Here is a 25,092-nt window from a genome sequence, read left to right as displayed (position 1 = left end):
GACATGAGATGCAGAGAGAGCAGGATGGGAAGTATGTACATGAGGTAAATGAGCCTCGGGGCAGCACATAGATGAATAGAAATGGGTTAATTTAAGTTATAAGAGCTAGCTAAAAAGCAAGTCTAAGCTATTGGCTGAGCATTTATAATTAATATTATGTCTCGGTGTGGTTATTTGGGGAGCGGCTGGCAGGACAGAAAAGTCGGCCTACATCTTCGCTGCCCACCACCCACATCCCAGCACTCCCAGCTGACCCAGACTCTGCCTTGTGTTTTGTCTCCCTAGCGAGACCTCTGTTCTCTCTTTGGATCTGCTGCCAAGTGCATCCTGTGGTCTGGAAAGTTCTCCAGGCAGAAGCCAAGGTGAATGTGACTTTCATGTGTTTTTCTCTCTCTCTCAAGGGGCACAGCTCCTATACCATGTCCTATTTATCACTTGGATTTGATGTTTCTCCTCTTTTATAGCAGTTTACATTGTGACAAAAAGTCTGCTATCATTGTGGCTAAAACTGCAAGTTCTGTCTACCATTTGCTGACCGTAGGTCATCTCTGCCTTTTGTTTGTCTGTACTTACAGGCCATGAATTCCTTAATAAACCAATAAAATGTTCCATTGCCCAGGAGCTGGTGAGATACTCTAATCTTTAACTGAAAGTTTGGCTTTTCTATGTAAACCTTCCCTTATAACCGAGATGTACAATTTAGAAAAGGACTAAAACTCTCCTCGTTAGATTTTCAAGCTCTACCCGGGCATCCTGTAGAGTCCAGAAGGCCCCTCAGTCTTTATTACCCTTTCTCCTTGTAGAAGTGGCATCATAAACGGTCGTTTAGCTTATCCTAATCTTCATGACAAGATCATAGGAACCAAGCGGAGAGTGCAGGATGTGCTGTTCTGAAGGAGAGCGTGCTTCCGTTGTTGTGATGGAAACATAAACGCTGTGCTGTGTTAATTATGTAGGAACAAACTTCTTGGGGTATCTTTACACAGAGCGCTGACCTGGTGTTTGGTAATCCAAGCCTTTAACTTCTGCTCTATGTTTTGACCCAATTGAAGAGATACAGGAATCAGAGAAACAGGGCTCAAAATAACAGTGTAATTTTGATATGCACAATCAGGATCTTTATAGTATTTATTTATTTATTATTTTTTGAAAAAGGATATCTCTACTGAGCTCTGACATATCCTGTCTTTGTAGACTAGGCTAGCCTCAAACTCACAGCCTGCCTCTGCCTCCAGAGTGCTGGGATTAAAAGCCACACCTGGCTTTTAAATTTTTATTTAATGTATTTGTGTGTGTGTGTGTGTGTGTGTGTGTGTGAGAGAGAGAGAGAGAGAGAGAGAGAGAGAGAGAGAGACAGAGAGAGAGACAGAGAGAGAGACAGAGAGAGAGAGAGATCTATGCGAGTGCATGTACATGTGGAGGGGGGCGGGCATGCATGCAAAGGCCATAAAAGGGCACCAGATCCTTAAGAGCTAGAGTTACACGCATTTTTGGGAAGCCTGGCTTGTTACCTGGGTGCTGGCATTGGAACTTGAGTCCCCATAGTTACACAGAAAACACTCTTAACTGCCATAGCATCTCTTCAGATGTATCTTTCCAAATAGAGCTTTGCTTACACCATTGCTGGCAGAGGAGTTGGGAAGTTGGAGCCATTTTTCTGGGAGGGGCAGGGCTACAAATCTGGTACCAGTGGTTCAGAAAGACAAAGAGAACTGAGGATTCTTCTGTGTGCAGAATGGGCCCTCCTGTCTTTCCAGTCAAATAAATCACATTTGCCTCTTTGGGGAGGTTTTTTTGAAAGAAGGGTGTGTCCATCATCTTTCCACTGTGGTGACAAAATCTCAGAGGAATAATAGGAGGGCACATTTATTTTGACTCGTGGTTTCTGGAGTTCCAGTCTGGGGTCTTTCGGCCCAGTTGCTTTTAGGGTGCAGGAGCTTAGTATATCATGCCAGAAATGCCTAGTGGAAGAAGTGTCATAAGCTCCTGGCAGCTTGGAAGGAGAGGGGAAGGTGCAGTAATGTGAGCTGGGGACAAAATAGGCCCTTCAAGAGCACACTTCTAGGACTACTCTCCAGTAGGCCCCACCTTCTAAAGTGTCCACCACTCTTCCGGGTATTCAGTCGTGAGATCGGAACCCTTGTGACCCAGTCACTTCCCAAAGGCCTCCCCTTCTGAATACCATTGCCTTAGGGACAGAACACACCAGCCTTTTGTTAGCATCAAAGGTCTGAACTCTACAAAGGTTATGACTATGAGGTAGGACTCAGTAGATGGGTGGATTCATTACTCTCCCATGCTCCTTTTTAGTATTAAAGATGGCTCTGCTGTGGTGCTGAATCGTGACTTGTCCAGGAAGGAAAATGGTTGCCTGGTCTTGCAGAGCACGTGACTGGTTTAAAACAGGAAAAACCGTTTTCTCTTTTAAAAACCCTTCCATCTGGTCAGTCTTACAGGCACACACTTTAACCCAGCATCGGAGAGGCAGAGGAAAGCAGATCTCTATGAGTTTAGGTCAGCCTGGTCTGCATAGTGAGTTCCAGGCTAGCAAGGGCTATGTAGAGAAACCCTGTCTCAAAACCCAAAACAAACAAACACACAAGTAAAAGAACCTCTCCCTTGCATGCAAATAAAGGAGATGAAGGAATGTCTGGATTCTTTCATTGAAGGGAAATCTAACAGTTTTGTTTATCCTGAGTGCATAAAAAGCTATCCCAGTGACCTAATTATAAACTCCTGATACCTGAAAGGATAGTTCAACATTTTTAGCTAGTCTTTGGGCACTGTTTTATTGTTTAAAAAAAAAACCTTTATTTTACAAAATTATGTATATTTATGGTGTTCAACTTGAGATTTAGATATACGCTGTCATAATTAGCTTCAGTTGTCAACCTCACACTCCTGGGCAGAGAAACTCTCAACTGAGGAATTACCTCCATTAGGCTGGCTTGTGTGCCTGTCTGTAGGGCATTTTCTTAATTGCTTACTGATGTGGAAGGGGCCAACCCACTGTGGGCTGTGCTGTCCTGTTCCCGGGCAGGTGGTTCTGAGCTGGATAGAGAAGCAGGCTGAGCAAGCAGTGGGGAGCTAGCAGGCTGTGTGCTCTGCTTCAGCTCCTCCCTCCTGGTTCCTGCCTGGAGTCCTGCTCTGGCTTCCCTAGAGTGTAAGCCAGATTAACCCTTTCCTCTTCACATTGCTTTTGGTGGTGATGTTTATCGCAGCAACGGAAAGCAAAGTGGGACATATGTACGTCTTGTGGAATGACCAGATAATTTGCCCTTTTCAAAAATATGATACATTGTTATTAAACATAGTCACCACACAATACCGCAGCTCTCCTGAACTCATTCCTTCTGATAGATGGTGTCCATTGAACCTGATCTCCGCACTTCCCCTTCCACTCACTGCTCCTCCCCTAACTCCTGTGACCTCTGTGCTGTTCAGTGTTTGCTGTTTGCGATTCCACATAGAAGTAAGAGAAAATGGATTTGTCCCTCTGTTCTGGCTTATCTTTCTCTGTCCAGTGTCTTCAGATTTATCCCTGTTGTTGCAAAGGACAAGACGTCCTTCTGAGGTTGACTAGGATTGTGCTGTATACATAGCCTCACATCTTCTTTCTTCGTGTGTGTGTGTGTGTGTGTGTGTGTGTGTGTGTGTGTGTGTTCATGTGTGTGTAGGACACCCTCAGGTATTGCTCAGCAGGCACTGTCCGCTCTACCACATTTCTGTATCTATCTATTCAGCTGTCAATAGACGCTTAAGTTGGTTTTCTATCATAACTATTGTGAGCAGTGTAACCATGAGCATGGGAGACAGCATGTCTCTTCACATTGTCATTTCATTTCCTTTGGATAGAATTGGGGTTGCTGGGTCATATAGTAGCTCTGTTTTTAACTTTTTAAGGTGCTCCGTACCGATTTTCACATTGACTATACTGACTTAAATTCCTGCCACGGTAGATGGCAGTTTACGAAGGTTCCCTTTCTGTGTACTTCTTCTGCATCACTGTGACCACAGTATCTGAGAGGAACAAGTTGAGGAAGGAGAGATTCATTTTGGCTCAGGACTTCTGTGGGTTTCAGGCCCCTGTGGGGAAGAAGGTATGCTGAGGCACTGGGATGGTGGGGACCCTTCACGTTGTAGACGACCAGGAAGCAGAGAGCAAGGCTAGAACCAGGGACAGAATAATCTTGGAAAGCGTGCCCTTAGGGACCTGCTGGGCCAGCTGGGCCTAATCTTCGGAAGCCTCCTAAAATAGCACCATTGGGTGGGGAGCAAGTATTCAGAACATAAACCTGTGGGGATCACTTGAATCAAGCCACAGTACCCCATGTCCTAGCCAGCACCCACTCCCTGTATTTGATATGAGCTAGTATCTCATTCTAACAAACATGAGCTAGTGACTCACTGTGGTTTCAGTTGGAATTTCATTATCATTTTTATGTGCCTGTTGACTGATTGCATCCATGCTTTTGACAAATGTGGATTCGGATCCTTTTTTCATAAAACTTCTCATTTAATGGCTTAAAAATGAAATGGCAGTGTCTGCTGTAGACCTTCAAGGCAGAGACTGTCATTTTCAATATCCAGTAAGATTTCGTGGGAAACACTGAATGCATCTGCTAGAAGGGCAGGATCGCTCTGCTGTGACTTGGGGAGTCTTGCTGTTTTACACATCAGGGCGTTGGCCTTTTGTTCTTCTAAGTGATCACAGGGGTCTTGAGTGTTACCCCAGTGTGTCATAGCGGGTGAGTCAGGGAGATCTTAGGGAAACAGAGGAAGTTCACCTTTTCCGGTGCTGTAGCCAGGTGCCCTCTGTCCGCTGCATCCTTTCCCAGCTCAATACAGTCTCTGCCTCACCTCTTTCCTTAAAGAACTCGGTGTTTTCCCAGCTGGTTGTTGATAGACATTTCTTTTCACAAAAGACCAATGATGCATTGTTGAGAGTGGCAGAGACTGAATGTATGGCTTTTGTTTCCTGTGTGAACAAGTCACAAAGAACACATCGAACCCCGAGTGGCAGCCATGAATGCTGTAGGTTGTAGGCAAGCCGGCACCCTGTGTACCATTCTGTCCCTCCATGGCTCTGCGGGAAGAGCAGCCCATCCTTGCAGGAAGTTTCTGAGGAGTCGAATGTTCAAGGTCTCTGGACCATCAGCATTCACCCCACTGGGAAGCTTATTAGAAGCGCAGATCGCCAAGCCCCATCCTAGACCTCCTGGATCCCAGTGCCATTCTCTGGAGATCCTGGTGACTGAAGTGCACATTTGGGAGGGGTTGTGCAGAGGGTTTGCAGTGGCCTTAATTAGGTCAGGTACCAGTTGGAAGCAGTCACCCTGGCCAAGGATATAGGGGCAGCACAGAGCGCTCCGTCCTGGACCTAAGGGGTGGAGTCAGCGTGTGGAAGGCTTTACTGCAGGGAACCATTCTGCTAGCAGTTAGAGAAGAATTCTGATAACAGTAGATATTCATCTGAGCTTCATTTTTTTTTTTTTTTTTTTTTTGCACACATTGATAACAGAACCTTCTATTCACCAGCACTCTGGCTTCACCTCACCCGTGTGTGTGTGGGGGGGGGTGCAGGTGTGTGTGTCATGCCCCCCTCCATGTGTTCTACTTCTAGTCTCCTTCACCTCACAAAGCCATCTGTCCGCCTGACCTAGATACGAAAGATGCCTGCTTCCTCCTCATCTATTCTCCAATCACGATTGGCGTGCTAAGCATGGGCACACAAATGTCTCTGTTCAGGTACCACTTCCCTTCACTGTGCTCTTGGGAGAGTTGGGAAACCCTGTTTTCCTCACCCATTGTACTCCATCCTGTTGCTAAGGCACTGATGTGCATTTCTGTCTTTTACAGATGTGAACTAACTGCTCAAATACATGTGTGTTGACTCAAGAGAGTCAGACCTCTAACCCCTGGGAGTTAGAGCTCCCTTTGCATGCATATATATATATATATATATATATATATATATATATATATATGTGTGTGTGTGTGTGTATGTGTGTATATATATATATATATATATATATATATATATATATATATGCATCTAGGAACAGAACAGGTATTACAGTCTTTTAATAATAATTGTTATAAATTGATACCCAAATAAAAGTTGGTACCTAGATTTTCTGTGACCTGAGCTGGCTCCTATTATCTTTTGACAGCTTGTTTACTATGTTAAAACTGATTGTTGGGAGCTAGAGAGATGGCTCAGAGGTTAAGAGCACTGTCTGCTCTTCCAGAGGTCCTGAGTTCAACTCCCAGCAACCACATGGTAGCTCACAACCATCTGTAATGAGATCTGGTGCCCTCTTCTGGCATGTAGGCAGAAAGCTGTATACATAATAAATAAATAAATCTTAAAAAAAGAAACAAAAGAAACAAAAAACAAAAATGGATGGTTGGGCTTGGCTTTTACTAGCTTATTTCATTTTTAATAAAGCATCCCATCTCCTTTTCAGCGAGGTGCCAATCATTGATTGCTGCTGTCTGCTTCCATTATTTTGTTCAGGATTCAAATTAATTTCCAACCTGTTCTTCCTCCTTCTGTTCTTAACTAGAATTCCTCGGTAAAGATAGATTTTCTTGTGGCTTTTATTTCTGCAAAGACGAGTTGATAAAAGAAAACAGGACACAGACTTGATCCCTTTATTTATTCTTTGATTTTTTTATTTTTTATTTTGCTCACATTTTCAAGGCTGCTTTTAAGTCTTAAAACATATTATAGGTGTCTTAAAAATCTGTGTGTGTTCGTGCACGCGCGCATGTGCACACGCGCGTGCACGCACACACGCATAGTGTCAATAAGAGGGAGTAGAATCATCTGGAGCTGGAATTACAGACAGTTGTGAACTTTCCAGTGTACGTGCTCGAAATTGGACCATTGTCCTCCCTAAGAGCAGCACATATTCTAAACGCCCAAACCGTCTCTCCAGGCCCTGTTCCAGGGTTTAAGACTATGGATCTTGATAGTCCAATTATTTGAAGTCTTGGCCAGTTTGACTATACCACCTGTTTTTTACAGGTCTTCAGGTAGCTGAATTTCTTTACAAGATGGAGCTGTTTGGTTGCTGTGGGTATCTGTGACTGCCCCTGAATATCTAATCTTGGGGTCCTTGAATCTAATCTGTTGTCAGAGACGTATAGCCCTATAGTGTAAGCAGACTTGGATGTTTGAAGAAAAAGCTTCTCCTCTTGGAGTGTTTTAGACCTGTTCAATTCAGACCTGTGCTTCAAATTATTGTTTGTATTTGAAAGACTTTGCTCCCTTCCTACTGAGCCAAGTGTGGAGATGGGCATGCCTCCAGGGGAGCAGGTGGGGATGCCCATCATTATTTTATCCCTGTTTGAGGACCTGGATTTATGAATCGATGTCAGGTTAGATTTTCTAATTTGTGTGGTTCCTAAGATCTGTTTACCACCCACAGCATCGAAGATCCTGCAAACCAAAGCTCAAGGTCACAGGGGTCAGCAAATCCTCATTTCTGTTATTTTGACTTGGGTTGGTTGGTTTACCTCCCTGTGTTCCTGCCTCTCCTCTCCTCCCCTCCTCCCTTCCCTCTGCTCCCCTCCTCCCTTCCCTCTGCTCCCCTCCTCCCTTCCCTCTGCTCCCCTCCTCCCTTCCCTCTGCTCCCCTCCTCCCTTCCCTCTGCTCCCCTCCTCCCTTCCCTCTGCTCCCCTCCTCCCTTCCCTCTGCTCCCCTCCTCCCTTCCCTCTGCTCCCCTCCTCCCTTCCCTCTGCTCCCCTCCTCCCTTCCCTCTGCTCCCCTCCTCCCTTCCCTCTGCTCCCCTCCTCCCTTCCCTCTGCTCCCCTCCTCCCTTCCCTCTCCTCCCCTCCTCCTTTCCCTCTCCTCCCCTCCTCCCTTCCCTCTCTTCCCCTCCTCCTTTCCCTCTATCTCCCCTCCTCTCCTCTCCTTTTCCTCCCCCTCCTCTCCCAATTCTTTCTTCTTTCTTGATGTTTTTGAGCAGATCATGAATTCATTTGAAATTTTTTGAATAATTTATTCAGCTTTTAAGTTCATCACTGTACCATCAATACATATTCTTGCAATGCTTATTTTCTTTAAATATATTTTAGGCTCTAATAATTCTACATATTTTATGGATCTTTCTAGTGATTTCACGTTTGTTGTATGAATGTGTGTGTATCTGAGTATGAGTATGTGTGAGAATGTGTGTGTGAGTGGCAATGTGCTTGGTTGTGAAGGTGAGTGTGTAAGTGTGTATGTGAGTGTTGGGTGCAGTGCTGGAGCTGGCACTGAGGACAGTATCTGCCTAGAAGTACAGTCGTTTCCCCTCCTGGAGTCTTTCTGGTTGGGTTTGAGTTGCAGATGTGGATCTGCTGGCTCTCCCCACCCCTCCGATCTCTGAAGTGTGGCATAGTGACCACATTCCCTGGGTGTACAGCTTTCCACTCTACACACAAACTCATTTTATACTTGTCTTTGTTGAAGATAGCATTTAGTTTTGTGTGTGGCACCACCCATTCTTTCAACTGATGATCATTAGACCAACCTCAAAGGTGTCCTGGAGAGGTGGGGCTGGGAAGACTTCCGGTAAGTGTAACTGAGATTCTTTGTGAGCTGACCTTTTCATGCATCCTTAGTTTTGATGCTAGCGTTACTTCAAAATTATACACAGCAATAAGAAACAAATCTTAGGTTCTGTAGTCTAGTTGTAGATAGTAAATAAGAATACAGTAGAACCCACCTGTCATGCGATAAAGGCATCCCACTTGTCTTTGATTCTGGGCATACTGTTTGCTTTTCTTTCAGTGTGTCTATCTGATTAGTAATATGTATCAGGTTATAATAATTCTTGAATAGTATATGAGCTTTTAAGGAATTCTAAGACTAGGATGGGAAAATCCATTTATCTTTTTTTTTTAATCAGCAAGAAGTTCTTTGGAACAATTAGACTTTCTCCTATTGTTTCATCCAGTCCTACAATTATGTGTTTCTTACAAAGTAGTCTCAAATTTTTCTGAGTCATCTTTTTGGAAAATAAGTTGTTACATGTAGTAAATACACTCATTTGAAGCATAGTCTAATGAATTTTGACAGCATCTGTACCCTGTAACCACAACTGTGGTCAGTCACTTGAGAGAGAAGCCTAGATATTATTCAGCATTCCCTATCACAGCCAAGTGATTACAGACTCCTTTTCACAGTCCAGCCTTCCATAGCCCCTCTGCTCTTTACTCCCAGGAAGGTCACCATAGTTTTTACTGTGTTACCCTCTAACAACTTTTCACCTCCTACTGCAATCAAACTTAGAACTAGCTTTCCATTCTGAACCCTTTTCTTTCCTGTATTCACTACGCAGTGTTACTGAATTGTGATTTTTCTGAACTACAGTTCTGGTCACATGACCACCACCATCCACCATCCCCGACTCCATTACCTACTCCCCAGCTCTCAGCCCTCTCCCCTACCTACCCACTTCATTTCTAAAATCCCCTGATGGTTCCTGTTAGTTTCTGTCCTCACTCACTGGTTTTGGGAAGGGCATCGGTGCAGAGTGTCAGCTCTTTATTCAAATCTACTTACACTTAAAGCCATTATTAGATTTAAATTTGCAGACTTCCATTTCCCCCTGTTTTAAGTGCCTTCCTGTAATTATCCTGATGTTTCTCAAATGCCTTGACACACATTCAGATCGTGAACTCATCTTATAGCTCAGTAAAGATCAGCTCTGAGGTGTAATCACATCAGGATGTTTTTCTTTGAATCTGATCAAAACATGAGGAATTGTCTGAATATGACAACAAATGAGGGAAGTCTTCTGTACCTGTCACATGATTGTTTTTGTAGCACACTATTGTGTGTCTTCTTTTCCTCATTGAGGGGTAATTTTCAACATAAATTCTGAAAAATTATTCATTCTTCAGCGTGTTTGTTGCTGAACTCCAGTATAAATGAGTTTCCCGGGTTTTTCAGAGTGGTATTTATAAAGTGATTATTCCCATCTTCAAAAATCAAAATCTCAGTGTGTGGTTTTCTAGATACCAAAGATGATTTCTACATCTCGTGTGTAAGGGCCGATACCCAGAGTCCTGGCATAACACTGAAGGACAGAACTTGAAGCGTTACACCAGCCTGTAAGGACTGTTGGGTACAGTTGAGCAGAGTTGCCCCTGAAACTGTGATTTCATTAACCACACAGTTTACTGTCTCTGGGGGAGGCAATGCTTCTCTGCTTTCACTCACCGCACTTGACAAGGGAAGAAGGAATGAGCTTGACAGATGAGGCATAGTGACCACACAGGAAGTTTTATGTCCCTTAGAACCCAATTGTTACAGTCTAGGTGCCGGAGTAGAAAGGAAGGAAACCTTTGTAGACATAAAGTCCAATTAAGCTGAGGAGTATTTTTCCACGGCATGTCCTCATGGCGGTGGTTTGGCCAGCACAGACAAGATCCATGATGGCACATAGCCTCCTTGGCACTCACAAGTGACACTTGGGAGAGCAGTTTACAGCTAACAGAAGCAGCCGAGCCAGAGGCTAGGACTTCAGTATGTCTGTGGGGAGGGGGGGCTGATGCGTATTTTGGAGTCTAGTAGTTGAAGACAGTCATTCACCTGTGACCTGATTAGGTACAATGTCACATTTTCATGGGAAGGGATACTACATGTTCTTGTCAGTGACATTTGCAGAGTGAACTGTGACATGTTTAGAATCATTTTAAAGCTGCATCACGGAGACCTCCTCTGAAGCCACAGCACTTACAGCAGGTCAGAGGTAAAAGAGTAGACATGTTGTCCATCAATGGAACCATGTACAGACTTGGAAATACCCACGGAGATACAGTCAGGGTCTGCAGCAAAAAAACAGACAGTTCATCAATGTGGGAAAATGTGAGTTCGGACCTTTCATTAAATTAACTCAGAATGGGTTGTAAGCCTAAATGTAAAACTCTTAAAAGTAAATTATAGAAGAAAACCCTGACAGCCTTCAGAAACCAAAATAGGATCAGAAAAAAAAAAAAGAAAAGGAAAAGAAAGGAAAGAAAAGAAAGAAACAGAAAAAATTACTAAGTTATATATCATTAGAATTAACCCCCTGCTCTGTGAAAGGCACTGTTAAGGGAATGAAGAGGCCAGGAAATTGGCTTGCAGGTAAAGACATCCAGTCCATAACCAAGGGCCTGAGATGACCCACAGGACCCACATGGTGGCAGGGGAGAACCAGCTCCCACGTTTTCCTCTGACCTCCACACAAGTGCCGTGGCGTCTGCACATCCATGCACACACTACATAATAAATATACATTTTTATTTGTTTTTTTTTCTCGACAGGGTTTCTCTGTGTAGCCCTGGCTCTCCTGGAACTCTCTCTGGCCTTGACCTCAGAGATCCACCTGCCTCTGCCTCCCAAGTGCTGGGATTAAAGGCGTGTGCCACCACCACTGCCTGACATCATAATATATTTTAATAAACCTTGTAAAACTCAACAATAAGGAGACAAATAATCCACTTAAAATGAGCAAAGGCTCTGCAAACTCCAGGAAGATGCCTCACTGCGAGTGTGATGTGAAATGCTCAAGTCACCTGCAGTAGGAATCTGCGAGTAAACAAGGCCCTGCCACTGTTCACCTGATGGAGCCGTTAGCATCCAGAGACACCCATGAACACCAGATGCTGGCGGAGACGGAGCTGAGAGCCCTAGATAAGCTTCTCACACAGCCAAGTAACCAGCCTTCCATGTGAGCCGGCAGAAGTACGCTTGTTATGTATCCAGCTGAGGTTAAGATGTCCACAGAGAGCTGTGGGCAGGGATGCACAGCGGCTTCACTTACCATCAGCCAGGGTGTGCTCTGTAGTTGATAAAGAAAGCGGTACTCTCATACAACAGAATATTACTCAGTTATGAAAAGAAATGCACTATGAAGAGAAGATATGGGTGGAAGCCTGTTAAACGTGTATTGCGAAATGAAAGAAGTCCTTCCCTAAGAGTATGTTGTAGTACATGATTCCAGCCATCCACCATTCTGGAAATTCTCAGAACCCTGAGAGTAAAAAGATCAGTGCTTTCCAGGAATTTGGGGCACAGGGGAAAGCAGAGAGGAATTTCTTAAGACCATGGAAATTATTCCACACAGTACTTTAGTAGTAAACACATACCACTGTGCATTTGTTACAAGTCATGAAATGTCAGAGCCCTCGAGAATGAACCTCAAGGTGTACAACATTGGAAAAATCATCAAGGGACATGGAAATCCCAGGAAGGGATGCAGGCTCTGACTCTGAGAAGTTCTGACTGTATTGCAATGTATGAGCTAATAACTGGGGTGCGGAGGGGCATGGTGACCTACATAACATTGGTCATTTGATCAAGAAAATGGTGTTCTGGGTGCAGTTTTAAAAAATTCTAGTGCCTTTATACACATAAACTGGAATAGGAAATTCCAGAAAATGGGTAGTAGATGATATGAGTCAGGTTCCTCTCAGCTGGAGTGGGGGTTTCCAGACAGGGAGGAGAGGAAGCTTGGCTAATAGATGAGATTTGGAGACATCAATATGAACTTGTGTTAGTTAATATAAACACAGCTGGCTGTATGGAGACATGTTAAGGCATGTGTATATGCATACACACAGGACAGTGTATACACACACTTCCTCTCCCATCTGAGAGGCCTAAAAGAAGTGGTGTCCCAATAGCTAGAAAGTACACTTCCCTCCCAGGCCTTGGTTGCTGATTCTGGTCTCTAATACAAGGAACTACTGTGCTGAGAAGTAGCTGCTTTCAGGAATGGGCAAGGAATGTGTGAGTTCAGAGAATAAGTAATGTAGTGCCAGAAACCAAGGGAGTGCTAACCTGTATATCCATATGTACTCAAACATGTGTTTAACAGTGTGGAGAGACTCTGGGAGATGAAGCCGTCTCAATTCTTCTGCAGATCTAAATTATTCTTTCAAAGGTCCCTGATGTGCTGTGCGTGATACCACCTGTCTGTCATCTCAGTTCTTAGAGGCTGAGGATTATATTGTAAGCCCGAGGCTAGCCCAGTCTACCCAGTATGTAAGTTCTAGGCCAGCCAGGGTTACATAGCAAGACAGTCTCAAAAAACAAACAAGGGCTGGAGGGATGGCGCAGGGGTTAAGAGCACTGGCTCCTCCTCCAGAGGACCTGAGTTCAATTCCAAGCACCCACAGGGCAGCTCACAGCTGCCTGTAACTCCAATTCCAAGATATCTGACACCCTCACGGAAACAAATGTGTACATACAAAATAATTAAAAAATAAAATAGTTTAAAGAACTAAACAAAATCTTATTTTAGAAACTGGAGCTATTGTTTGAAAAGCCTCAGAATAATGCAGTGGCCTCTCTCCTGCAGCTTCGACAGTGTTTCCTGCCTTGCTGACTCAACTTCTCTCTCAGACATCACCTTTGATGGCAATCCAATAGCGCAAGAGTCATGGTACAAACACACGGTCCTTCAGAATATGATGCAGCTGCGCCAGCTAGACATGAAGAGAATCACGGTGAGCGCCTTTCTGTGTGCCTCCCTCTCCCTGAGTGTGGCCTTCTGTGTCCTCCCTAGTTCCCCGAGTGTGGCCTTCTGTGTCCTCCCTGGTTCCCTGAGTGTGGCCTTCTGTGTTCTCCCTGGTTCCCCGAATGTGGCCTTCTGTGTCCTCCCTGGTTCCCTGAGTGTGGCCTTCTGTGTCCTCCCTGGTTCCCTGGGTGTGGCCTTCTGTGTCCTCCCTGGTTCCCTGAGTGTGGCCTTCTGTGTTCTCCCTGGTTCCCCGAATGTGGCCTTCTGTGTCCTCCCTCTCCCCGAGTGTGGCCTTCTGTGTTCTCCCTCTCCCTGAGTGTGGCCTTCTGTGTCCTCCCTGGTTCCCCGAATGTGGCCTTCTGTGTCCTCCCTGGTTCCCCAAGTGTGGCCTTCTGTGTCCTCCCTGGTTCCCCGAGTGTAGCCTTCTGTGAACCTCCCTGGTTTCCCGAGTGTGACTTAGGGAACTGGGGTCCCAGATGCATGGGTGTTGAGGTAAGGTTGGTTGGTACCTCTTACTATTTCCCTGATCTCTAAGACTTAATTTCACTCCTATATTTGATTCCATGTTTTTTATTTAATAAGACTGCTTAGAAATTTGGCTACACCATTGGTAACTGATTATGTCTTTACTGATGGTATAAAATATTTATCTTTCTTTCAGTTTGCACAGATTGCTTTTTCAAATGACTACTTAGTTAGAACATGAACACGGTATTTACTTTGTTAGAATGTGAATGCCAGTTCAGTTGTTTGGACCTAACTACTTAGTAAAGGGAATTGTTATGTATTTCTTTTGACCAAGAAGGACTGTGAAAATATTCTTCATATTCCCTTTATACACCATTAAGCCAGAGATTTCTGTAGTAGGGTGTTTATGAGACATCAGAGATGACAAGATCAGAGTCACAGTTCTTTACAGTCTACAACAGAGGTAGGTGTGCAGCCATACCACAACACACAGTGGCAATCTAGTTAGAAAACACAGTGTGCTCTCTGTCTAATCTGTCTGTCTGCTTTGCATGCATACCCACATACTTACATACTCAGAGACTCTTGAGGCAAAATGGCACAAGAGAGCAAAGTAGCTTCCAATTTTACCAGAGAAATAAGAAAAATTTCCAAGGAGAAAACATTTAACGCAGGACTTGAAGAGTAGCAGTGAATGATGATGTCTAAGCAGAGAGTAAAGGTATGCACAGTGCAGGGGGGTGGCATGCAAAGTGCAGAGGGGTGATGTGCACACTGCAGGGGGGTGGCATGCAAAGTGCAGAGGGGTGATGTGCACAGTGCAGGGGGCATGGCATGCAAAGTGCAGAGGGGTGATGTGCACAGTGCAGGGGGCATGGCATGCAAAGTGCAGAGGGGTGATGTGCACGCTGCAGAGGGGTGATGTGCATGTTGCAGAGGGGTGATGTGCACAGTACAGGGGGGTGATGTGCACAGTGCAGGGGGGTGATGTGCACAGTACAGAGGGGTGATGTGCACAGTGCAGAGGGGTGATGTGCACACTGCAGAGGGGTGATGTGCACGCTGCAGAGGGGACTAAGGGAATGTGGCAATTGATAGCAGCAGTTGATTTTAGCTAATCATTGGGTGTTTGTGGGGAAGATAGCTGCAGGCAAAAATGTCTAAGCAGGCTTAGAGTGTTTTTGTCCTGTGCTTAATAACAGGAGCTCCTGAAGCCTTAAAGTTAGGTAAAATAGTTTACCTCTTAAAAATACTGTCCAACAAGATAGGGCCTGTCAACATTCCATCATGTGGGGGAGGGAGCTCTTTAGGCCCCACCCCTTCCTGAGACGTATTGGCAGTTTTAATGCTCACTCAGGGAGATGTCATTTTCTTCAGTGGGTGTTAGAGCCACTGGGGGGTGTTTGTCCACACTCTAAAAAAACAAAACAAACAAACAAAAACCTCTTAAGCTAAGCTCCTGCTAATGACTTTAATTAAAGCTCCTGGAACACACACACATGAATAACCCTCCCCCAAAGATGGAAGTAGGAGGGGGCTTGTGGAGAAGAAGAGGTTCAGCAGGAGTGGGAGGGGGCAAGAGACATCGATGAGGGTGAAAACGACCAAAACACGTTATACACATGTGTGAAGTTGTCAAAGAATAATGCTAAAAACAATGCTGTCCACCTGGGCATCAGCCTGAAGAATGAAATGGAGGTCATTATTCCAGGGCATGAGGATGTTGGCATCTGGTCCAGACGACTAGCAAAAGACAAGGTGATGTTACCCACTGCTGTTCTCAATTCTTAGTTATCGCTCCTAGGAAGAGCAGGTTGTGTTTTAGCAAGAGTAGACTGAAGGTTCATAAGATAAAGGGGGATAGGTTTGGGTCCGGGCCTACCTAGTGCTGACATTAACGAAGTTCATCCACAGAGGACCTGAGAGTAAAAACTTGCAGCTTTGGGGGTAGATCGTCTGCTGACCTGCTCAGCTCTTGCAGTGTGAAAGCAGATGTGAGAATATGCAAATGAAGGAGCGCAGCTCTGCTCAGTGAAGCTTACTTACAAATCAAGTGGCAGTCTGGCCTTTTATGTGTGGCCTGGAGTTTGTCAAGCCCCGATCTAGAACACTGAATCATTTGTTGAACTAATTAAGTTACACCAGGGACTAGTAAAATGGCTCAGTGGGTAAAGGTGCTGGCCACCAAGCTTGCCAACTTCCGTTTGATCCTTAGGACCAGCATGGAAGGAGAGGACCAACTCCTGCAAATTGTCCTCTGATCTCCACGTTCCTGTCATGATCTATACACCCCCAATACATGCATAACACATGCATACACACATACATCATGCATGCATGCATGCATACATACATACATACATATTAAGGTTATACTCTGGCCTGGGGGTGCAGAACAGTATAGCAGCTGAAAGGCGAGGCTAGCTAGCCTGTCTTCTTATCACAGAAGGAAAGAATTTAAAATCCGCAGTTGTGACAGCTTGATGTCGGCTGAGAAAACTAGTGCCTGAGTCTTGCAGGCCGTGCTCACTAGGAGGCACCATCAGTTCACTGAACATCTCTCCTGTCAGGCAAAAAGAATTCTCATTTTGAAACATTTTTTAGTAGACATGATACATGTCCATGTTTGTGGGACATAGTTACAGTGTGCATGTGTAACAATGATCAAACCAGGTGCATTACTAGTAGTCCATCTCGGAGGTTGGTATAGACCATACCTTTGGTATTTGAGCAAAGCTTTGGCAAAGTTTGTTGCTGCCATTTTGAGCTAAGCTGTGCCTGCAGGTTCTCGATTCACAGATCCCCACAGAACACAGGAACTGATGGATGCCAGCCTCTGAGAAATCGCCACGGGCATGCCGAGAGTTTTCCTCCAGCCTGTTCTATTGAACATTCTTGTTAATGTCTAGATGAGAGAACACTGATGTTCCTGTGATATGGGTGATAGAAGCTGGGAGCTTAGAGGTGATGATATATAGGTTGATCCAGTCAGGATCCAGAAGTAGCTCACCTCCCAAGCAGGCTTTATAAACAACATCCTACAGGCAAATCCATCCACTTCTGTCTTCATATGGCTCTCAAGTGAACAATAGTTTATAATAGTTTTAAGATATAGCTAAAAAAAAGATTTGAGATCAAAATCATATCCAGCACACAAAGCCTAAAGTATTTGGCATCTTGCCTTTTTAAATTTCTAGTTGTTAAGATTTTGTTTGTTTAGAGTTACATGTGTGTACATGTGAGTGCATGCATGTATGTTTATTGTTTTATTTTAAAATTTATTTATTTGTTTATTTTATGTGTGTGAGTGTTTTGCCTGCATGCATATCTTTGTACCACATGCATGCCTGGTACCCACAGAGACCAGAAGAAGATGTTGGATCCCCTGGGGGTAGGTATGAGCTGCCATGTGAGTACTGGGAATTAAACCCAGGACCTCTGGAAGAATAGCCTGTGTTCTTAACCACTGAACCCTCTTTTCAAGACTTTGCTCTTTTTTTAATTTTGTTTTATTGTTGTTTTAAGACAAAGTCTTACTATGCATCCCTGGATGGCCTGGAAAGCTCTGTACAGACCAGACTGGCCTCCAGTTCATAGAGCTCTGCCTCCCAGGTGCTGGGTAAGATGTGCACCACCACACCTGACCCAGGTCTGTGTCTTTTACAGAAAAAGTTTGATCACCTTTTGTCTAGCAAAAGAAAAGAATTTAAGAAGGTAAAACATTAGCTAAGTTGAGACAATGTTTGACTTCACGTCAGCAGCAGCAGACTTAAGCATCCCTAGAACAAGTGCAGGAGTGTTTACTCACAGCACAGCAGACTGAAGGGTCTCTCTCCTACACAAGTGTGGGGAGTGGGGAGCAGATTGAGCCACGCACATGTAAGAACCTGCACCAACTTGGGTGAATGATGAATGAGGGTTAACCTGGCTTCACACTATATACTTTTGTAGAAACAAAGAAATCAAGAAATGGAGATAATCTCTCTCTCTTTCCCTTCAATGGTCAGATTACTTCTGAACTATTACTTTTAGGGTATTTATATATGTGGTGCGTGTATATATGTATGCATGTTTGCATATGTATGGGTATACATGCATGTGCAAGTGGAGGCCAGAGTTGCTCTGCCACAATCACCCTCTGTTTTATTTCTGTTTATTATTGAACCTGGAGCTCACTGATTTGGCTAGTCTGAGTAGCCAGCTTCTCTGGGGTACCCTGTCCTCTGGAGTGCAGAATGCTGGAACTGTATGGGGCCTGCCATGCCCACCTGGCATTCACATGGGTGCTGGGGGCCTGAACTCTGGTCTTTATGTGTGTACGGTAAGCACTGCCCACTGAGCATTCACCAGCTCTGAGCTGCAGCTTTAGGCAGGGAGCAGCCATCTGTAGCGTTTCCAGGGGGCCTGGATTGAGCAGAGAAGGCAGAAGAAAGACTTTGCCATGAGTGTCACAACACTCACACCTGAACAGAGGCAAAGAGTGGACACATTCTGAGGAGGTAGAACAAAATCCATTACAGAGAAAACGTGGGGAGGCAGAGTTTGGTTCCCAGAACCCCCATCCAGAGTCCATAACTGTCTGTAGCCCCAGCTTCGGAGCTCCAAGGACACCCACACATAGATGGTGGACACTCATACAAACAACACACATACACAAATTATAAAAGTAAGATGCCTTAAAAGAATAGAATTTTCTTCTCTATTTCTAAGAGAACGCTGTGGGGAGGCAGGTGCAGTCACAGGCACACCCCCAGTGTTGGGCTGCAGGCACAGGCACACCTCCACACTTTCCTGACTGAGCCATCTCCTCAGCCCAGGCCTTGACAATATTAGTAGAGCAATTGAAGATGGGTAACTTGGCTCCTAGTTTTAACTTTAAGACTCTGAAAAAAAAAAAAAAAAACCAAAAAACTGCTTTTCTCTGCTAATAATCCTGGACGAACAACACAGTGCCTGTGATCGTAAGTGCTTTAGTGTTTATGTACTGAAGGCAAACAGTGGCTCTAGGTGTATGTTTTAAAGTGTGTTGTTGAAAACACACTGGAGTGAAGTAAATCCCAAATCATGAACTGCTGTCACTGGGGACTTCTCAGATAGTCTGCACTTGTTTTAGAGCTTGGTGACCTGAAGGAAGTGTGATCGAGGTCATTGGGCACTGTCAATTAACTTGACATTGTTTTCATGTTGGGTCTCTCTGGGCAAACTAAAGTCAGGAAAAACATCTAAATCTCTTGGTTCAGATAGTTCCCCTTGTTAGCTACATGAGAGATGGATGTGGCTTCCATCCCAGAGTCTGAAATGGTCTTTTAGAGGAGCCAGAGCTGCTCCCTGGTTTTCTTTGCCTTCTTGCCAACAGATTCATGGCCCATCTTCACAATTAGAGAGTCAGGATTTTATTTGTAAAGTCAGCTATTTGATAATTATGTGCATTAAATATAGTCATCAAATGCCAATATATACACATGCATATATACAATATATACATATATGCATATCCTTACAACACTCCGTGTTTAAATGGATTTGGTGTAAATCCAGTTTTCCAAGGTTTAGAATTCCTTTTAAAGTCCTACTGCCTTTAATAGCCGCTCCTTTTCTCTGGAAATCAGATGAGATCATCTCTGAAGTATGTGCCCTACGTGATCCACGCAGCTTCCCGTAGCGTTTGCATCTGGCCCTTGGAAGGACTGATGTTTCTAGTTTGATCTTCTAGATGAGGCCTCTGGGGCACAGTGTCGGTCAGCTCCTTCAGAAACTGCAGAGGGTGGTTCAGAGGCTGTGGCCTCACCCGTGGTCCCAGTGCGAGCTGAAGTGGGTGCATTCTAAGGTTAACGGGCAAGGCAGCTGAGCGGCCACCTCAGCAGCTGTGTGGACAGCAGCTGTGTCCGCAACTGCAATCAATGCTGCACAGTCCTTAAGAATCACAGGGTAGTATTTTTTATTGTTCTGGAAATATAGGTGATATTTTCACTTATACCATCTCTAACTGAGGAGCACATTAGCACCCAGCAAATCAACCAATTTGGCATAATTACTAAACCAGCTATTTTGTGAAGCTAGGGAGCAAAGTTCTAAAGGTTTTACTTAATTTCCCCTTTTTACTTATGCTTAGTTTTAATTAGGAATTATTTTCCATATAGTTAAAAAAAAAAAGCACTTTACATTTACCAAAAAAACATGTTGAATTTCCATTCTCTTTAAAAGAACTACATTACATGACAAAACACTGCTAGGTTCTAAACTTCTAGAATTAGAAAAGTAAATTAAATAAATCTTTATTAGGAAGCAACAATATTACAAGTTACATTTCAAGCCAGCCAGTCTCTGGCCTGATTTTTGTCACTGATTCACTACAAGCCAATGCCTTTCAATGCATTTGTTTTTTGTTTCTTCCTGTTTCTTTTTTCTCCTTCCCTCCCTCCCTCCCTCCCTCCCTCCCTCCCTCCCTCCTCTCTCTCCCTTCCTTTCTCCCCCGCTCCCTCCTTCTTCTCTCTCCCTTATTCCCTTCTTCCTTTCCCTCTCTCTTCCTCCCTTTCTCCCCTCTCTCCCTCCCTCTCTCCCTCCCTTTCTCCCCTTCTCCCTCCCTCCCTCTCTCCCCTCTCTCCCTCCCTCTCTCCCCTCTCTCCCTCCCTTTCTCCCCTCTCTCCCCTCTCTCCCTCCCTTTCTCCCCTCTCTCCCCTCTCTCCCTCCCTCCCTCCCTCTCTCCCCTCTCTCCCTCCCTCCCTCCCTCCTCTCTCTCCCTCCCTTTCTCCCCTCTCTCCCCTCCCTCTCTCCCTCCCTCCCTCCTCCCTCCCTCCCTCCCTCCCTCCCTCCCTCCCTCTCTCCCTCCCTCTCCTTTGCTGTTCCCTGGGGTTTGGTTAGTACCATGCTGTTTTAGTCTCTGGCTCTGGTATGACTTAGAGTCAGGTGTGGTGATCCCTCCTGCAATATTCTTTTTGTTCAGACATGTTTTTGGCTAATATTCAGTCTTTTTTGCTTATCAATTGAATTTTAAGATTATTTTTCCATTTCTGTGAAGAATGGTCCCAGAATTTTGATTGGAATTGCATTAAATCTGTAGATTCATTTTGATAGAATGGCCATTTTCATAATACTAATTCTGATCCATGAGCATGGGGGTGGGGTGGGGGCCTTTCCATCTTAGTATATTCCTCGATTTCTTTCTTTGGTGTTTCTTAGTAGTCAGTATAGAGGTCATTCATATCCTTAGCTAGGTTTATTCCAGTGTGTATTTTTTTAAGGCTAGTGTAAATGTTTCCCTGGTTTCTTTCTCACTATATTTGTCATTGGCAGATAGAAAGGCTGTTGGTTTTGTGTTAATTTTTTCAGCCTGTCGTTTTGCTAAAGGTATTTATTCATCAGTTCTAGTTTCCTGGTGGAGTTGTTAGGATCTCCTAAGTATGGAGTCGTATCGTCTGCAAATAGAGATGCTCTGACTTCTCCCGTTCCTGTCGGCATCCTTGTTGTTTGCTTCTCTTATCTTACCACTCTAGCTTAGACTTCCAGTCTATATTGACTGAGGCTGGAGAAAGTGGACACCTATGTCTTGTTCCTCGTTTTAGTGGGAATGCTTTTAGGCTGTTCTCCACTAACTATAATATTGACTGTACGCTGTTGTCTATAGTCTTTTTTACATTTATTTCATGTGCATTGGGGTTTTGTCTGCATTTATGTCTGTGTGAGGGTGTTGGATCCCCTGGAAATGGAGTTACAGACAATTGCTAGCTGCCATGTGGGTGCTGGGAATTGAACCCTGGTCCTCTGGAAGAACAGCCAAAGCTCTTAACTGCTGAGTCATCTCTCCAGCCCATGTTTATAGTCTTTATCATGTTGAGATGCCGTCCTTCTATTCTGAGTTTCTTCAAGACTTTTATCATGAAGGGATGTTGGATTTTTTCAAAAGCCTTTTCTGCAACTGTCAAGTTGAGTGAGCATGTGATTTCTGTCCTTCACTCCATTTATGCAATATATAGTATTTATTGACTTTTATATATTGAGCCTTCCCTGAATCTCTGGAATAAAGCCAGCTTGATCATGGTGAATGATCTTTGATGTGTCCTAAATTCATTTCACAAGTTAATTTTTTTCCATCTTTATTGAAGTAGAATTGACAAAATTACAGGGAAAATTTTTATAATGAAAAATCAGACAATCTTGTTTTCTTTCTTGTGTTAATCCACTAGCTTTAGCTCACCTACAGAGTCAGATGTAGACTTGGAGCACACACTTCTTAGAATTAGGAGGTGAGAAGAAAGCGTAGAGAAAACGCAGCCCTTCCTCCAGGACTGTCTGTTAGCACACACCTCATTCAATAGGGCTGACACCTCAGGATGCTGTCTCTAAAAACATTTCTTGTTCTAGGAAGAAGAAAGACGCGTGGCATCTGTTGTAGCCAAAAAAGAGGAGGAGAAGAAGAGGGAAAGTCATAAGCAGTCTTTGCTGAAGGTATGCCGTCCATGTCCGCCTCCACTGTGCACAGGAGCACACACAGACAGGGCCATGGCTTTCGGAACTAAATAAGCCCTGCTAAGAACGTTGATGGGCTACTGTGTAAATAGACCTGAACTTAGGAAGTACGGTGGTGCTGTGTAGACAAGATGGGCACTGCAAAAGAGTGGTGCGACAGCGAGACAGAGAATTCGGGCATGTCTCATGCCTGTGTGGCATTTGTGTGCTACCTGGGATTAGCATGTCACTTTGGATAGCTCTGTGATTGACAGTCATCTTTACTGACATGCTTTTATGCGCTTTGCTCTGGGTTCTTAAGGTCAGCTTTTAAAACCAAAAACATTTCTCCATTAGTACCTTTGATACAAAAATGGTGAAAATCTTGAGGAATTCAGAAATGAAAATTCATTTTAAAGTAGTTCTAAGTGTCAAGCATAACTGATATAAACTTCCTTGAGTAGTGATGCTTTTAAAATATTTCGTGTCATCATCACAGAGCTTGATCAAGACAGGTTAGAATGTGGGGCTTCTAGCTGTGTCACACTGGCTAGTACTGAGCAGTACTCCTTTTCTCTTTGAAGTGACATGCAAAATTCAAAGTGACCAGAGGCACACAGTTATGTGTATGAAGTGTCCTTAGTTCCCCAAAGTGGTGGCTGTGTTCTGTGGCCTGGCAGGGGTCCGGGCCGCACAAGGACATGCCTTTGTCGGAACTGTTGCGCAGTAGGATGATTCCTAAATTAGCATCAGAACCTGTCTCCAGCACCTTGCCTGTCAAGACTGTGGATCTGAAAGTGACTAGAGTTCATGTACTAACTGTAGGTCGCTCTCTCCTCTGCTGTTACCTCTGACCCCCAGACTCGCCCCCAGCTCTTTTTGGCTATCCCTTATCCCATTCATCAGTGTGCCTAAGCCCTCTGCTGACACAGATTCCTCCCTACTCATTACCTAACAACAGGATTTTAATTTGCTTATGTTGGATTGCCCCCAAGAGTTTATCAAAATTACATTTTTAATGTTTTATTTATAAAAATATAACTGCAGTGGTATTATAAAAAATTTATAGGAGCGAGATTTGCCATTGACAGGTCTCACTGAGGCCAACCTTTCCAAAGTGGCCGTGCTGAGGAAGTGGCTTTCCCTGTCACACCATTGCTGCCGTCCAGGGCCTGTGTGAATGAGTGAGTCAGTGAATGACCCAAGACACGTATGTACGTTCATGGAGTTAAGTCCGGGCCTGTGGAACCCTCTCGTGCGATAGGCCCAGAGCCTGGCAAGGAAGAATGAACATGGAAGTTCTGCTGATGATTTAGCTCGAAGCCTGCCAACTTGCCAGTGTAAGGAGAGCCTGGGGCAGGCACAGAATCAACTTGATTTTCATGTCTGACTGAAATCTTATCTCAGTATTACTACCCCATCCCCCACTCAGCTTCTTCGTACCACCAGCATTCAGGGAATTAGGCCATGAATTTAGTGAACATTTAAAGGACTGTTTGGAAAGCTTTAGTGACTTTAGAAAGCAGCATTCTGTTTGAAGTGTTGGAGCTCTGTCTGGTTGCTTATGAAGACTGTTTAGCCTTTTGTTTTTAATAAGAGAAGTGTTGGCAGCGGCGGGCTCAGCCCTGGCCCTTGCTGAGAGCTGAAGCCACGTCAGAACAGCGTCAGCATTCCCGCGGCTGCCTCCTGCAGCTGCACGGACTCCTCATGGAGGCAATGGAAGTCAGGTGGGAGGGAGCCGAGGCATGCAAAGCCTGCGTCTGCAGCTGGGGTTCTCTCGTCTTTCTGTTTCATGTGCCACTTTGGAGGTGGAGGGAAGTGATAGTTGTGACATGCACTGATGAGGTCCCGTCTGGTCAGTGAAGAATAGACTTGGATGGCAGGAGCTGACCTTTACTCCGCAGATATTTGCCCCTTCCACATGTACTTGGCACCCTGCAGCCACCTAAGTGGTGATGGGCATAAATACAGCTGGCCCGTCAGTGCCTCCGTGGCCTCTGGGAACAGAGCACTCTTGGGTACCCTTTGGGTCTTGCAGAGGCATAATCCAGTCAGTCCCTTTGTGCCTTTCTTGCTTGCTCCATAGACATCTTGAGCCCTCCTATGGCTCCCTGACCAACCAGGGATGCCCACCTGACCTCAGGATAGACTCCTGACTTAATGTACCTTTTTCCTTATCCAGACCCCAATAATCACCTACTCATCTAGTCACCCTGGTATCAAGCTGCTTTTAATAACCTAAAGGAAGGAAGCTCCGCTTCGGTGTGGGCGTAAGAAAGTGTTTGCATTTTCAGAGGACGTCTTGTTACCCATTTGTTAACATACCCAGTGGTGGGAAGATATTTTATGACTTTTTCTAAACACTGCTATATCTATCTCATTATGGTTCTTTTTTCTACCAGCTAGGAAACCAAACACATGGAGCCAGGGGTCTGGCCACTAGGTAGAAATGACAGCACTGTTTAGATTAGAGAGTTAGGTTGGCAGAGCCGTTAGCAAACTGAAATAGAATTCCATAAGGTAAGTTGGTTGTTTTATTCTAGATTAGGGTAATAGTGTTTTATAGAAGAGTAGGATTTCAGTTCCTGTATGCAAGAACATTATGCACCAAGTGTCAGTCATCTCAGAAGTAACACAGTATTTGCTCTAAACTATACAGACATTTGAAATAACAAAC

General features: G+C 44.5%; 1 protein-coding gene across 8 annotated transcripts in view; it reads left to right on the top strand.

Annotated features, from left to right (window-relative positions):
* Positions 1-25,092, top strand: part of Lrrc49 (leucine rich repeat containing 49) — a 113,984-nt gene that overhangs the window by 56,742 nt on the left and 32,150 nt on the right. For all 8 annotated transcript variants that reach the window (XM_042281062.2, XM_006971465.4, XM_006971463.4 and 5 more), the window contains 2 exons: positions 13,344-13,491; positions 22,332-22,415. In XM_042281062.2, coding sequence (XP_042136996.1) covers positions 13,453-13,491; positions 22,332-22,415 — 123 coding nt within the window. In that variant the 5' untranslated portion in view covers positions 13,344-13,452. The remainder of the gene's footprint in view (positions 1-13,343; positions 13,492-22,331; positions 22,416-25,092) is intronic.

The sequence above is a fragment of the Peromyscus maniculatus genome, chromosome 7 (genome assembly GCF_049852395.1).
Source record: "Peromyscus maniculatus bairdii isolate BWxNUB_F1_BW_parent chromosome 7, HU_Pman_BW_mat_3.1, whole genome shotgun sequence".
NCBI lineage: Eukaryota > Metazoa > Chordata > Mammalia > Rodentia > Cricetidae > Peromyscus > Peromyscus maniculatus.
The sequence above is the reverse complement of the archived record's forward strand: the minus strand, read 5'-3'. Positions and strand labels throughout refer to the sequence as shown.